Source organism: Syngnathus floridae, chromosome 13, assembly GCF_059516105.1.
Source record: "Syngnathus floridae isolate MCC-2025c chromosome 13, RoL_Sflo_1.0, whole genome shotgun sequence".
Taxonomy (NCBI): Eukaryota; Metazoa; Chordata; class Actinopteri; order Syngnathiformes; family Syngnathidae; genus Syngnathus; species Syngnathus floridae.
In genome coordinates this window covers 11,609,045-11,622,651 of record NC_142425.1, presented here as the reverse complement: position 1 = coordinate 11,622,651, position 13,607 = coordinate 11,609,045, and the positions used below count along the sequence as shown (strand labels likewise).

At 45.7% G+C, this 13,607-nt stretch overlaps 1 protein-coding gene across 1 annotated transcript in view; it reads right to left on the bottom strand.

Moving 5' to 3' along the window:
- The window catches only part of scfd2 (sec1 family domain containing 2), a 39,408-nt gene that overhangs the window by 4,182 nt on the left and 21,619 nt on the right, over window positions 1–13,607 (bottom strand). Inside the window, exons 6-7 of the mRNA XM_088393794.1 lie at window positions 10,858–11,131; window positions 192–337 (exon numbers count right to left, since the gene is read on the bottom strand). Of these exons, the coding sequence (XP_088249920.1) occupies window positions 192–337; window positions 10,858–11,131 (420 nt within the window). The remainder of the gene's footprint in view (window positions 1–191; window positions 338–10,857; window positions 11,132–13,607) is intronic.

The following is a 13,607-nucleotide window of genomic DNA, read 5'->3' as shown; positions in this document are numbered from 1 at the left end:
ATTTTCAAGGATGACCGGCCAACCCCCCACGGTTATATAATATAATAAGATAGCTTGATAAAGACCAGGAGGCTGTGGAAGTAATTCAAGCAGGAAATAGTGGTATTAAAAAGGTATAATTAAAGTGTGCTTTCTGACTAGAATGTTCCATGGCGTCCTTATTTGGATGGCGACGGGACACAGGCTGGTACCTGGTGGACTCCGTCGCTTGGCGTGTAGACGCGACGTAATTGCTTGAGGTGGTCTCGGGCGTGGCTCAGCCTGCGCAGGGTCTCGAACATACGTTCTAATGCGGAATGGACCCGCTCGGTGCTCGGCTCCTCCTCTTCTGTACAGCCTGGCAAAGCAGAACAATTTTAATCCTTTATTTGCATAATAATAGTTAAAAAAGGGAAAGGAATATGTATATTTTGGGTTTTTATTACAATTTTTTGTATTTCCAGGAATAATATTTTGGAGAAAAAAAGTTGGGACAAAGAGTCGTATAACTTCCAGGTTGCTGAGGTTTTACTTGTTCTTCAAATTGCAGGCCGCAGGTCGCCTGTCTTTGGCACGTAAGCAAAAGTACCACCTGTGTTGCGTGCTTCTTTGCAAACTGGCACACAAAAAAAAAAGCCAACGCATGCAAGAAAACACTGGCAAAGAAAAGGACAAAACACTTCACCCCAAAACTAATTATAGGAGTAAAAAGACTTTCTTCCCAAAAGAACATCTAAAGATAGGAAGCTGATGTTTTTGCAAAGAGACATAAAAATATGCACTGGTATAAATTTTGATGAAGGGAAACCCATTTTTTTGATGATCGGGACTAGCAGGAATGTAGCGAGTGATTAAACGTGTGCTGCAGTTCTTTCTATACGACATCAGTAAAAAGCGGCACGCCGCAACTGTGTCAGCAGGTAGTCAGCATGGCTCGCGACCAACGCCAACGCTGACGGCTGCCAGCGGCGCACAAAGGCGCATTGTGTGCTGCCAGGTGCCTCACGAAACGCAAACATGGCTCATTATACGCCTCTTTAGTACCAGATTAATTCTTCTGCGGAATCAGCGTGGGTGAAATAAAAGCAACAGAAAAAACAGCAATTTTGAGATAAATGTGTCGATTTTTTTTTGCCACTCTTTCACCATCATCCACCATTCGCATCAAACCTAAATTAAATTGGGGCTCCCCATGATCTCACATGTTAAACATGTCTTCAGACATTTCTATATACAGTATGGAGTACGCGGAGATAAAATCTCAGACGCCGGTAGATCACAGAAACCCCCTCGCACGATGTAACGATAACTTTTCCCAACTCTAAAAGGGTGACCTGCTTCCCAAACGCTTTGTCTGATTTTATTTGGCCGACTCCATCCGTCAACGTCGGCGCGCTTACATAATGCACGGGCGGCTTTGTTAGTCTTTAATCTGGGAACTTTGTTCCCTCGCCTGCCTGCTATGTTGCAGATGATATCCCAAATCAAGGGGGACGGGCTTTGTTTTGAGCGTCTGCCCGTCTGCAGGAATGCGGCGGCGGCGTCTGGCAGCCAACCCCGACGGCTGGAAGTTAAACGCTCGTCCGGGGACAAAGCGCAGGGCGAGACCGTGTCGAGCGTTCGGATATGGGTCTTATCTTAAAGCATTTGCGCTAATCCGAGCGTCCTAAAATAAGAGCGGGATTGGCACCTGGGCCTTTCCCGAAGTTGGACTGACTCGCCTCCAGGTCGCAGTTGAAATGAGCGCGTGGTATGTCGAGGGTTTGCCATCTGTTTGACGGTTTCACAAACCAGCTAATAGAATAAGCAATAAGAGGTTGGCCAGGGCGCGTCTTGCGTGTGAGCAGGAGGCGTTTGATCACCAGCCAATGCTAACTCAGCGTAAGCTGCGTTGACGGCGGCGGCGACCGAACCCGACGGAGGCCGCCCAGGTGGCGATACGGAAGTGCCGCAGCTTGGCTCGTGGGCCCGAACCACCTGCGGATCGACTCATCTCTGCTCCATCCACCGTGTCGGGCCAAAACCGCACGCCTCTTCTGATGACTCTCACGCGAGTTGTGGATTGAAGGCGTGTCAAACGTATAGGCGGAATTTGACGGGAAATCTCAATTGAGCGAACGCTGCTCAATACGCCCCCAATCCTCCAGAACCTTCTTCAACCGGCGTGCTCTCACGCGACCTTGTCATGACTCACCCGGGCAACCATCTGCTTGTTCGGAAAATGAAAGGATGCACTTATCAAGCGGCATTGAAGGAAAAAGCGCCGAGTGGTGAGTCACTGTTCCTTTGTGCGGACAAAGAGATAACTCAGAAAGATAATTTGATCTTAAAATTAGTCCAAATGCAAAAAACTGTCTTGGCTGTTGTGGTGGCACAAAATGGGTCCTCGTTTATATTTTCTCAAAACAACCGCAGTTGTTATTTTTACGTGAAATCTTTTGTGTTAATCCAAAGCATGCTAGGTTGTTAGCCGTCATCCGGCAACATTAAACATCCATTTAGTGAGTAATTACATATACAAGAAAGAAAGACATCAAAGTCGGAAGGAAGTAATAAGTCATTACGGCCGTAGTTTGGTCGGCCATGTGGCCTCCGGAATGAAAACAGTGCGTTTCCTCAACAACCGGCCAAACAATACAGCAAAACTCTTGCTGCCGCCGCACTTATCAGCGGAATGTATTTATTATAAATACGCCTGCCTATTTCGAGGCACGATCAAAATGGCTCCCCTGGGGGAAAGAATGTGGGTACGTGATTCAGGGAGGAAACTATTTCTGAGGCTTCTTATCAACCTTACGAAAATTACGACGGTGGATACGGCCGCTGTCGAGCTTTTCCATCATGTGATGTTCCACTTCCACATGGTACTGACATGAGGATGATGTAACCGAAGTGTGCTTATGTCATTCTTTATTCTGCCTCGGCGACTTCAGTTTCCAGTTGTGAGCTATTTAGCTGGCATTGTCTATTGCGCTAGGCAGAATGCTAACACGCTAGCTTTAACTCCGCACTGGGTAGTTTTTGGACCCAACATGCATGTGTGGCGGTAGTTATTTCACCAAATTTGGGTTACTTTTGACCCAGCGGTTTTAAGAGCGTGATAAGATGGCGAGTTCATTTAACTCGTATGCTAAATGCTAACAGTAAGAAGCTGTGCGCAGTGCTGGTGTACTTAATGAAGTGTCTCTTAGAAAACGACACTGCGTTCATTCAAGGCTGAGCTGAATTCGGTTTGCTCGTCTCTGTGGGAATTAAAAAAAAAAAAGAAAAAACATTTTTCTTGTCCCAGAGTTGCATTTTTTGCAGGAATGAGACGGCGACGGCTGAAAAACGAGATCCCTCATGACTCGTCTTTCACCTCCACCTTGGCCAGTTTGTGTGTGCGTGTGTGTTGAGGTGCATACTTTCATGGCCGATCAGTGAAATCTAGCACTCTTGGGCCCACAGACTGAAAAAGGGAGTAAAAATTAGAACTTTGCACGCAATCCAATTTGAGACACACGCGAGACGAGAAGTGGGTGTATTATGGGATGTAAAACAAACCTCCTTTTGGCACACCGGGCCTGTCTGTACAGTGTGTCGGACGTCCTGCTTTGGCTTTCAGCAGTTATGTAAGCGCCACGATCAGCACATTCACTTGAGGAAAAAAAGCAGTCGTTAAAAAAAAAGACATGCTGTCGTACGCTTAAAAGCATAAATGTCACTACGTCAATAAAATGTAGCAGTGGTCTTGAAAAAGTATTTCCACACGTTTGATTGTCTGAAAATGTGACGAAATTGGAGCTCAGCCTTGGAGGGTTCCTGGTAAGACGGGAGCTTTAGAAAAACACAGCGGCCTGATCAGAAATAGTCTTTTTGCGGCCTGACTCAACCTAAATGATTCATTGGCTATTTCATCCAATCAAAAGGTTGTATAAGCCATGTCTTTGTTCAGCAAGTCTTACACAACCACAAAAGTATTCTACCGCTTGAAAACAACCTTGTCTGTCAAAAGAGTCCAATCGCAGCCTTCTTCTGTCACAATCATTCTGTTCAATATTTTTTTTTTTTTCATGAATGACCTTGCTGGCATATGGTGTGCATCAATCGTCAATTGTTTGTTACACAATCATACCGGGCCTGTGTGTGTGTGTGTGTGAGAAAGAATGTCATTAGCCTAGTGATGATTGAATGAGTGTGCCAGGTCACCTTTATTATTCTGATGATTATTTGCTGATTTATCCTGAGAGCAGATCAACAGGTGGTGCATGGGTGCGCCTCCTAACTGATCACAAAGCCTTTTCAACACTTCTCAATGACGTCACCAATTGCAACTACCAGGTCATTTTCTGAAAATATATTACTTTTTTGTCTAAAATACACAACTTGTTTTTTCTCCAACTGTCTTCAACAAAAACAAAAACTGCTGAGGTCCTTGCTAAATGAACCAAGACGTCAACGACAGTGGATGAAAAGGTAATTAATGAACCAAAGAAGGACAGTACTGCCCTCCAGCGGCGAATTGATGGCATTACACCCAGCCTTGTAAATTGTATCCAAAGCGCCCTCTGCTCGTCAAAGGGAGACTAACTCCCTAAAGGTCAGCTGTGGCAAACTAAATTTAAAATAAGTATGATTGCACATAAGCAAAAATGTCAAAGAAATATAGATACAAATTAATTTTAAAAAATTAAATAAAAATGATCTAGAGCTGGGCTGGGTAAATTTTGTGCTTCTATCTATCTATCTATCTATCTATCTATCTATCTATCTATCTATCTATCTATCTATCTATCTATCTATCTATCTATCTATCTATCTATCTATCTATCTATCTATCTATCTATCTATCTATCTATGTGCACGCTTAAAAGTTTAGTGTTCTGTTTTAATTATCACTTGGACAGAGTGGGCGGGAGGTGTGTGAGTGTGTGTGTGTTCGCAAGGTTTTATTTTGACCGTCCGGGAAGCAGACGGGCCTCTGCTCTGCTGTGTTTGTTTTCCCAAGTAGAAACATGTGAACATGTGTTTGTTGCTCACTGGGCTTGAGTTACACACCAGCATGCATGAACACGTGTGATCAGTCGGGCGCGCGCACACGCACACACAAACACAACAACGCACAGATGCAGTTACTAACACGTCCGCTAGGGGGCACTGTTAGATAAGCCTGCAGCGCACGGCATGTAACACGTACCCCCATCAATTGAATTCGGGCCCCCAACTCTCCAACCTATCAAAAACAGACCTCTCTGCCAGAAGGACCGAGGAGCTGTTTTTTCACGCTCTCCTGAGGAGGATAAGCATCTTTTTTTTTTTTTTCTCGCAGCGGCCCAGATGTGAGGCACCAAACCTGCTTGAATAAAAACCAGTCACTTTCCCTCCCTCCTCTTGCTCTCCAACTATACTCTCCATTTTTACCACAAAGTGTCCAAGTTTGAAAGTGAATATTGTCCTCCGCCCTTCCTCCAAAGCTGGCCTGAGTCTCCTTTTTCTTTTCTCGCCGTGGCGGGTTCCACTTTCCAAATAAACCCTTTCAAACGTGCAACACATGCGATGGGGAACAAAAGGGAACAAAGTGAGACATAATGGCGAAAAAAAAAAAACACTAGCAGACAAGCCACACAGTCCCGATGACCCAGAAAACACATATTTAGCCTCGTCCACTTTGTTCTATATCTTATTATTCTCGTAAATTCTTCGTCAGTGCGTGTGACATGTTAGCGCACATTTGTTACGGCACATCTGGATGGAGTGAGGGCGTGGTGGCTCGCATGACTCAAATCCATACGATGAAGAAACATTTTGTGAGGAACAAGGCAGAATGTTTTATAGCGCGTCCAGCCCGGATAACCAACACAAGTTGCTGCGAAGTGAATTTGGGATTTACGAGGCAAGGCCAAGACTCCGGTAGGTGTGCTGTCTGCGGGGATTAAGCCTCTTTTTTCACGCAGAGATCCCACGAAATTTCTGCATCGAAACTGGGACGCTCGACCCCGTGCTGCCTTTTTACACAGAACTAAGCAGTTAACAGTAAAAAAAACATAAAAACAAAAACAGTCTTAAGGAAGTCTGCCATTTTGATTTGAATAAGTCCTGTCTTTATCACACAGACTAATATGATGAGATAGTCAACAAATATTAGCCTAAACCAACAAAGACATCAAGTTTGGAAAAAACATCAGAGCGAAAAAGCCTATTGGCTAAAAGTTTCCAGCGAATAAACACGCACACATGGTCAAGCAAGATGACGTGATAACACTCATGGCAGCCAAGCGGCCTCCAGAAAGGCCCCGCCGCTGCTTCCAGCCGCCACGCTAGGCTACACCGTGCTAATGAAGGGCCGGTGGGAGCCCGTGGCTCATGTTCATGTTATAACGCCAACAAAACTTGTCTGGCTTAGTTTGCATTAACTGCAAACAGCATGAGCACATTCCTAAATTCAATTATTCTCTTTGAATCACATTTATGACACTTAAAACCCTACCCCTAGTTTGAAACCCTACCCCTAGTTTGAAACCCTTTTTAGATCAGCAAACAGCAACAATGAGACAAGACGACCAAACAATGGAGAGTAATGGACAACGCCGTTAGACAAGAGGAGGACAGGGTGGTGCTGCTGATGAAAAGACATGATTAACCTTTGATCCTCATGTCATTTTGTGCGGGTGTGTGTGTGTCAGATGATAAGCGTGCTACTCCCAGGAAGCGCACACACACACACACACACACAGATAATGTTGATGCTGATCAGATACTTTGTATATTGTGTGTTGTGAGAATGCGCGTGAGACTGGAAGAATGGATGAAGTGTTGCGCAAGTCCACGTTTAACAAAGTGCAGGACCAAGAACAAAGACCATTTTGAATGAAAACAGATATAAACAGCACTCTTCGTTTACATGAAAACGGTTTTCGCCGTTGATACAGTCTTCTTACATGAACACAATTTCCAATATTCGACAAATCCTTAACTCAAGGACGACAACTGACAAGATACGGCAGCGACATCCATCTAGGGAGGAAACATCCTATCGCAGGAAGTCCGATTCTCCCTAATCGCAGCTCTACTTCCCGTTGGGGTCCCGGAGCCTCATCATCTCCGGATCCAAGCAGCCACGCAGGCAGGCGTCCCACACAAACAAGCATTCATGCTCGGCCGGTGGCGCAAGTGAAAGTGAATTACAGGGCGGAGCGCTAGCAGACGTAGCACTTAGCGTATTATACGCTGACACCGAGACTTAAAAAACTAGCTAAAAACTGTCTGGGCAAACTATAATTTAATAGTTTTCATCCAGTCTCTAATTAGAGAGTGCGCGTGTGTCACAATCCAGGTCTGAGGGATGATGCTGGGCCAGACCCGAAGCCGCGGCGACCTCTGATGATGAGATGCTAACGCTTAGCATGACACAAATAACACACCCAGACTGGCTGAAACACAAAAACCTTGATCATGTACTCTGCTCTTCGACACGGCGCAACAAGCTGAACAAGCTAACTCAGACCGCTACGAGGACAAGTAGTGGAAGGTGTGTGTGTGTGACTTTGAATGTGTGTATTTTCTGAAGTGGGTGAACCGCAGACAGCCATTATCGCGGCACACGTACGATACGCCCACACGATAACACTAGCGATGACTCTCAACCAAAAAGTTTCCCACGAGGAGAGAAACAGTGGTTCATTCATGCCTTCATCTATCCACGTCGGACTACGGCGACTTTTATACTGACACCGTTCCGATAAAACTGCAGCGACGTTAGCATCTGGGCTACATTTGAACGTCTTGTCACGTCAGCCTGTAATAATAAACAGCGCGCATGAGAAACATACACAAGAATTCCACACTCAAAGTGGCCGTCCTCCCTTCCCGTTGTATGTAAACCAAACCACGGAGAGAACAATTGACTAAGTACAAACATACAGAGTCCAAGATAGAGGAGGGGGTTTGTTGGCTTTTTGAGGCTCTTCATCCCTTACTATCTGCCTCTGGACCTGCATTCCTCTAATAGGGACATTTTGATAAGACTCGACATTGCCTTCGGGCTGTTTTACGACGAAACCGAAGAGGGACTTTGGAAAAAAATAAAGGGGTGGGGGTTAGCTGATAGATGAGGGTGTGCAGGAGAACACGGAGAGGGTGGGGAGGGGGGGTGAAGGGGTGGCGTTCCCGATGATTAACACCAGGCCTCCTGACAGGAAATGACCGGGCCGGCTCAGAGAGCCAGGAGAGCTTCCATCTGGTGCCGCGGAGGAGCCTTGGAGGAATTCTTCAAGGAGATCTAGACGCGAACGTGACGCTTCTGGTGCTGTTGCGGGACACTGAAGCAAATGTTCCCCCTTCCCAAGACCTTCAGTGTAGTACTACATTGTTCCACAACATGTCTTGGCAGCACTGAGCTGTACTAGAAGAGATGTAGCATAATTTAGAAGAAGAAGAAACTAACTAACTCAAAGTTCAATCATCAAAACTTTTGTCCCCAGATTTGCTGGTACCATTTATTATCAGAGTGAATAATAGGAAGGAATACAAATTTAAAACTTTACTCCCACAGTAACTTTACAAGGAGCAACAATCGTTAGAACGTTAGGTGAACGTACGCATGCGCGAATGTATTTTCGGCCCTTGCGTGCGTACGAGTGAGCGCGTGGGCCGCCGTCTCTTATTTCCAGCGACACGTCCCCGCGGACAGCCGGCCTGTTTTATGATGAGCATTTCCTGTCGTAAATAAGACGTTCTAAAGCAAACACAGGCGTCAACCGCACACGACGAGCCGCAAAACGGCGACGCCTCCTCCCCACTGTACAAATTCGGGCTGTGAAAGTCATCTTGTGATTTCTTTTTTGGAATGAAAACATTATGTATTTATTTCCCTACAATTCATAACTGTGCTACCGTGACAAGCCAATCGTAAAACAAAGCATGTTGTGTTTTTAAAGTCTGCTAGCTGAATGCTAACATAGAATTTGGCTGATATTATTTTTGTATGATACGCCTCATTGAAACCAACGAATTTGGGATGGCGACATTTTTTTTTTCCTATGGGAAAGCAGACAAACGAAGGCGACCGCAGTGGCCACGGTGGATCTCGGACCACAACGCTTACCACTTGGGGTCAGGTTGGGCGAGGGATGAGGGGAGGGGGGGTCTTCGACCACAGCTAGCTGTGTGGTCAAAGTCTGAGGCGCTAGACGGTCTGCGCTGGTCCTCCCTTTTTAATTACGGCCTGTTCTCCGAGTCACCAGCTTATCTGATCAAGTCAACTAGCGGGAACAAGGCTAGCGGCTGCTTTGACAATGAGTGTGTACGTGTTTATACAGTACGAGGAGGAAGTCAAACAACGGCCCCCTAATTAAAAATAATTGAGACTAATTTCATATATTTAATCAGGCGCGATCGTTGGACCCACTTCTGCTCCACTTCCTCCTCCGAAGACAAGCCCCCGGACCCTTTTGGGGCAAAATGGAGGAAGCCCCCGTGGTCGAGGAAGTGCAAGCAGACATGGCAAAGGAAATGAAGGAGAAGAAGAAAAATAAAGAGAGGTGAAGAAAAAGTTTGAGACGTAGGCAAAATAAAACGGAGTTCAATGCGACTGCTTTCATGTCGCTTGCTCGGTCCGTGCCAATGCAAACAACTGCCTTGGGGGAGGTCCGGAGCTCTGGCTTAGACCCCCCCCCCCCTTTTACCAGCCCGGCCTTGCCCCCCACAGTCTTTCTTACAACTACACACACACAGGATGAATAACAAACCAAAGCATTGAATCAGCACTAACTTTGCATCTCTATCAGTTGTTTTCACATTTTGCTGTTACAGCCCGCAAGCTTCGATCCAGTAGATGGCGCTGTGAAGAAACAGTCTACCTTGCCAATGTATTTCATATTATTCTGACCATTTCCATCTAGGGAGCGGGCATTAGTTCCCATTCCCAGCAGTCAAAGCCAGGCCTCATCTCAACTGAGCCGATGTCCCGGGGTGAGGAATTAGGAAGGTTTGGCTTGGCCCGCTCGACTCCTCTCTTGCCGAGAAGGAGGATGTTTGAGGGCGCACCAAAGACAACAAAAACGCCACTGCGGCTGACAGGAAACACATCCGCGGGACTCGGCGACATCAGCGTTTAGACCGCAACATTGCGAGCAGTGTGGTGACGGCCAATCGGGCTCCACAGACAGTCGGCCATTTTGGCCGCGTTTGCATGCCTCTTATTATGTCGAACCTCTGCTACTCGTGATGAGCAGGTTCCAAACTATGTCTGGTTCTCATTTGAAGGCTATAATTGGGGGAGGCGATGTCACGATCAATGTTTTTCTCCTAGACGACCGCCCGCCTCATGTTACTTCATAAAAATCCACTCGGCGTGTTCGAAAAGGGAGGTCCACATACACACGTGCCGAGGAAAACACAGCTGGCACACCACGACAAGGTCACTACCAATCACGTGTTTGTATCGGCGAGTCGGGGCTCCCTCGCGGAGGACGGGAAAAAGAAAGAAAGAGAAACAAAGACCGCGCCTCTAATAACGCTCTACCACCCGTACATGTGCAATATGAGAAGTGTGTTATTTGAGGGTGTGTGCAAAGGTGCACGGGCAGGCCACAACTAAAAGTAGCTGTAATTACGAGGGTGTGTGTGTGTGTGTGTGTGTGTGTGTGTGTAAGCTCAAGGTTAAAGACGCTATTATGGCACTGCGGTTGCAGACAATCCATCCATCTATATGGTCGACCTTCATACCAGACTATAAATACACACGTTATCGCAGATTGACCGAACAGGTACGAGACTCATTACGGTGCTGATTGAGGGCTTGTTGTTACTAGGTTACAGAGTATTATGGGGTGTACACACATCTTTTTGTCATTTGTGACCATGGTGTGAAGAAAGAAGGAAATAGTGTCAAGGTCTAACCTGTGATTTTTTGCAGCAAGGGGCTGAGTTTGCTTTCCTTGGTGATGGCCAACGTGAGCCCTCCGATCACTTCCCGTTCCAGCTTCTCCCTCAGCCGAACGTCTTCCCGCTCGGGGGCCTGGGCCTCGTCGGCCAGCGAGTACAAGTAGATCAGGAGGAGGATCAGCTCGTCGGGCCCGCACTCGTCCTCGGCGAAACCGTCCTGGCTTCCGCGTGGCTTCAACAAGGGCACTATCTGACTCAGCACCGAAGTGAAGTCGGCATCTCCGAGAGCCTGATATACATGAAAACAGACAAAAGTATTATGAGTGGACACTGTCAAATAATTTAGTAGGCCTTTTTATACATGGAATCAATATGGGCAATTACAGAATAAAAATAAATACAAATAATGTATGCAAATTGTGAACGGGCAAGTTTCTTTGTTTCAGCTTGTGGGAAATTTTACTCTTAGCAACGGCTGCAGGAAGTTCTGCTTTAAATCTGCGCGCGGCTGATTGACCGATCACCATTTGGCCGTTCTTAGCATCCCGGGCTCCATCCAGGCTCAGAGAGAGCCAATCGCAGAGGCTCAGCAAAAAGAAAAAAAAAGCTCCCCTTAGACAGGAAACCAGCTCCAGATGCAACTCCCGGAGGAAGGTAAGCAGGGCTAACCCGAAGCAGGCCTTTCACAATGAACCTTTTTCGGGGTGCGGCGTCTGGCGAGGGGAGGAGGGGCAGTTTGCGGAAAGTGGCCAGGTCGGGTTCGGTTTACCCGTCAACGCCAAAATGCTAAATTGCGTTCTTTGACCGGCACTCTGCAGAGCGCAAATATGCAATCGTGTACGCCAATCTGGAAGCCGTACATGAGACCTTGGGAGACAGGTCGTAAATCTCCGTGTCGGACTCAATTGTGAACAGCAGTGCTGCTGTTTTTTTTTTTTTTTTTCCTCCCCTCCGACATGAGAGTCACTGTCAGTGGCAAAAGTACTCACACTCTGTATTTAAGTAAAAGTACAAATACTGGTGGAAAAGACAGACAGATAAAAATTCAAGCATTGGTTCAACTCCCATACAAAAGTAAAAATAGATATACTTAAGTACTTTGTTCGATGACTGTGATGAATCTGACAATGAGGAGCTGCTGTTTAATAAAGCGACAATTCCCTTTGCGAAAGTCGAGCGTGAACGGAAATCTACCGTTTATTTTACGCCTATAAAAACCCAGTGATGGACAACGTCCCCCCGTAAGGGCTACGGCGGAAATGTGTGATTTTTAAACAGAAAGACGACAAGTTATAAATCTGACCACAATTCCGAGTATCAACAGCGGAAGGGTCGAGATTAAACACGTGTTAAGTCTTAGCATGCGAGTGTCAGTACAAAACATTTTACACGATTGCTTGTGAGGAAAAAGACAAAAGCCTTAAATGAGGCATTTCCTTGACGCAATTTTCACATTGCCACATCAATTTTAAAAAAAAAAAAGCAAAATTAGCATATAATCTATTTATTCAAATCTTTATTTTGGTACATTTTTTTTCCTTTTAGGTGCAGTACATTTTGATGGACTCAGAAGCTAATCCAAGCTAATGCTATCACTGAAGGAAAGAAGAAGGCCTTCCATCTTGACTTGCCAGTTTAGGGAATAAAAAAAAGATAAAAGCCGTGAAATCGCCAAAGGCACTTAAAAGTAAGGCGACCTCTCGCTCGGGGCGTCTGTGCGTAACGGCCGACATAAATCTCCGGCCTGACTCGCCACACAGAGCGGGAGCTTGCCCGTTTTTGTTTCTGATCGCAGCGTGCTGACATGTTAAGCAGCACAAATCAAAACGCATCGCACTTGCCATGACCGGAGCTACACTTGAACGTTCTCATCCTGCACTTTCCTCACATAGAATTCAGAAGAGACTCCCAGACACAAACGGCGGTCACTGTGGCTGGAACATCTGTTTGGCACACGACATCCCCCCCCCCTGCCAAGTGGTACGGTCCAGTTTAGTACACTACGCCACAGTAAAGTTTGGAGCACTAAATCTTAATCGGGTTTGTGTTTCTGTTTTTTTATACACAATATGAAAAATATTTTTGTAAAACATAAAAAATAAAATAAAGTACAGTGATTATATTTTATAATAGTGATAAAAAATAAATAAAAATAAAAAGTTTGATTCTTGCAACTCAATTTATTTAAATAGTAGAACCTCGATTTACCATTCAAAATATTTTTGGGAAAGCACAGAGAAGGTCTGTGCACCACAAACTCAACGTTTGACAATTGTTAACCCCCCGTGGGAAAACACATGCTCGCTAACCACGTTGCTCTTTTCCTCGACTCCAAAGCGCTAAAAGAAAGACAGCGTAGGTTAGACTGCGGTATTTAATGAGCCTGCATCTCAGCCTGCGACACATTACGCCGCTCGTCCCCTTCCCACACACACATTGCGAGAATCAGAACGACTCATCAGTAAACAAGCGGCCGAGACAGTTACATGCCATCCTCTAATTAACTCAGGAGGCTCCGGCATGGAGGAAAACATCCTCGAGTAAACACCGGCTTGATTGCAATAAACACACCAAGCCGGCGTTTTATTAGGGCCCGAGCAGAGAAAACTGTATTTTCCATTTTTCTTTCCAGATTTGAAAGAAATTTTACTTCCCAAGATATCCTTGGTCAAAGTTCATAATGACGATATCTATGCTAATTTAGATTAGCCCACCTCCAGTATATGTTAGCATTAAGCTCGCCAAACTTCATTCTCGGAAATGAT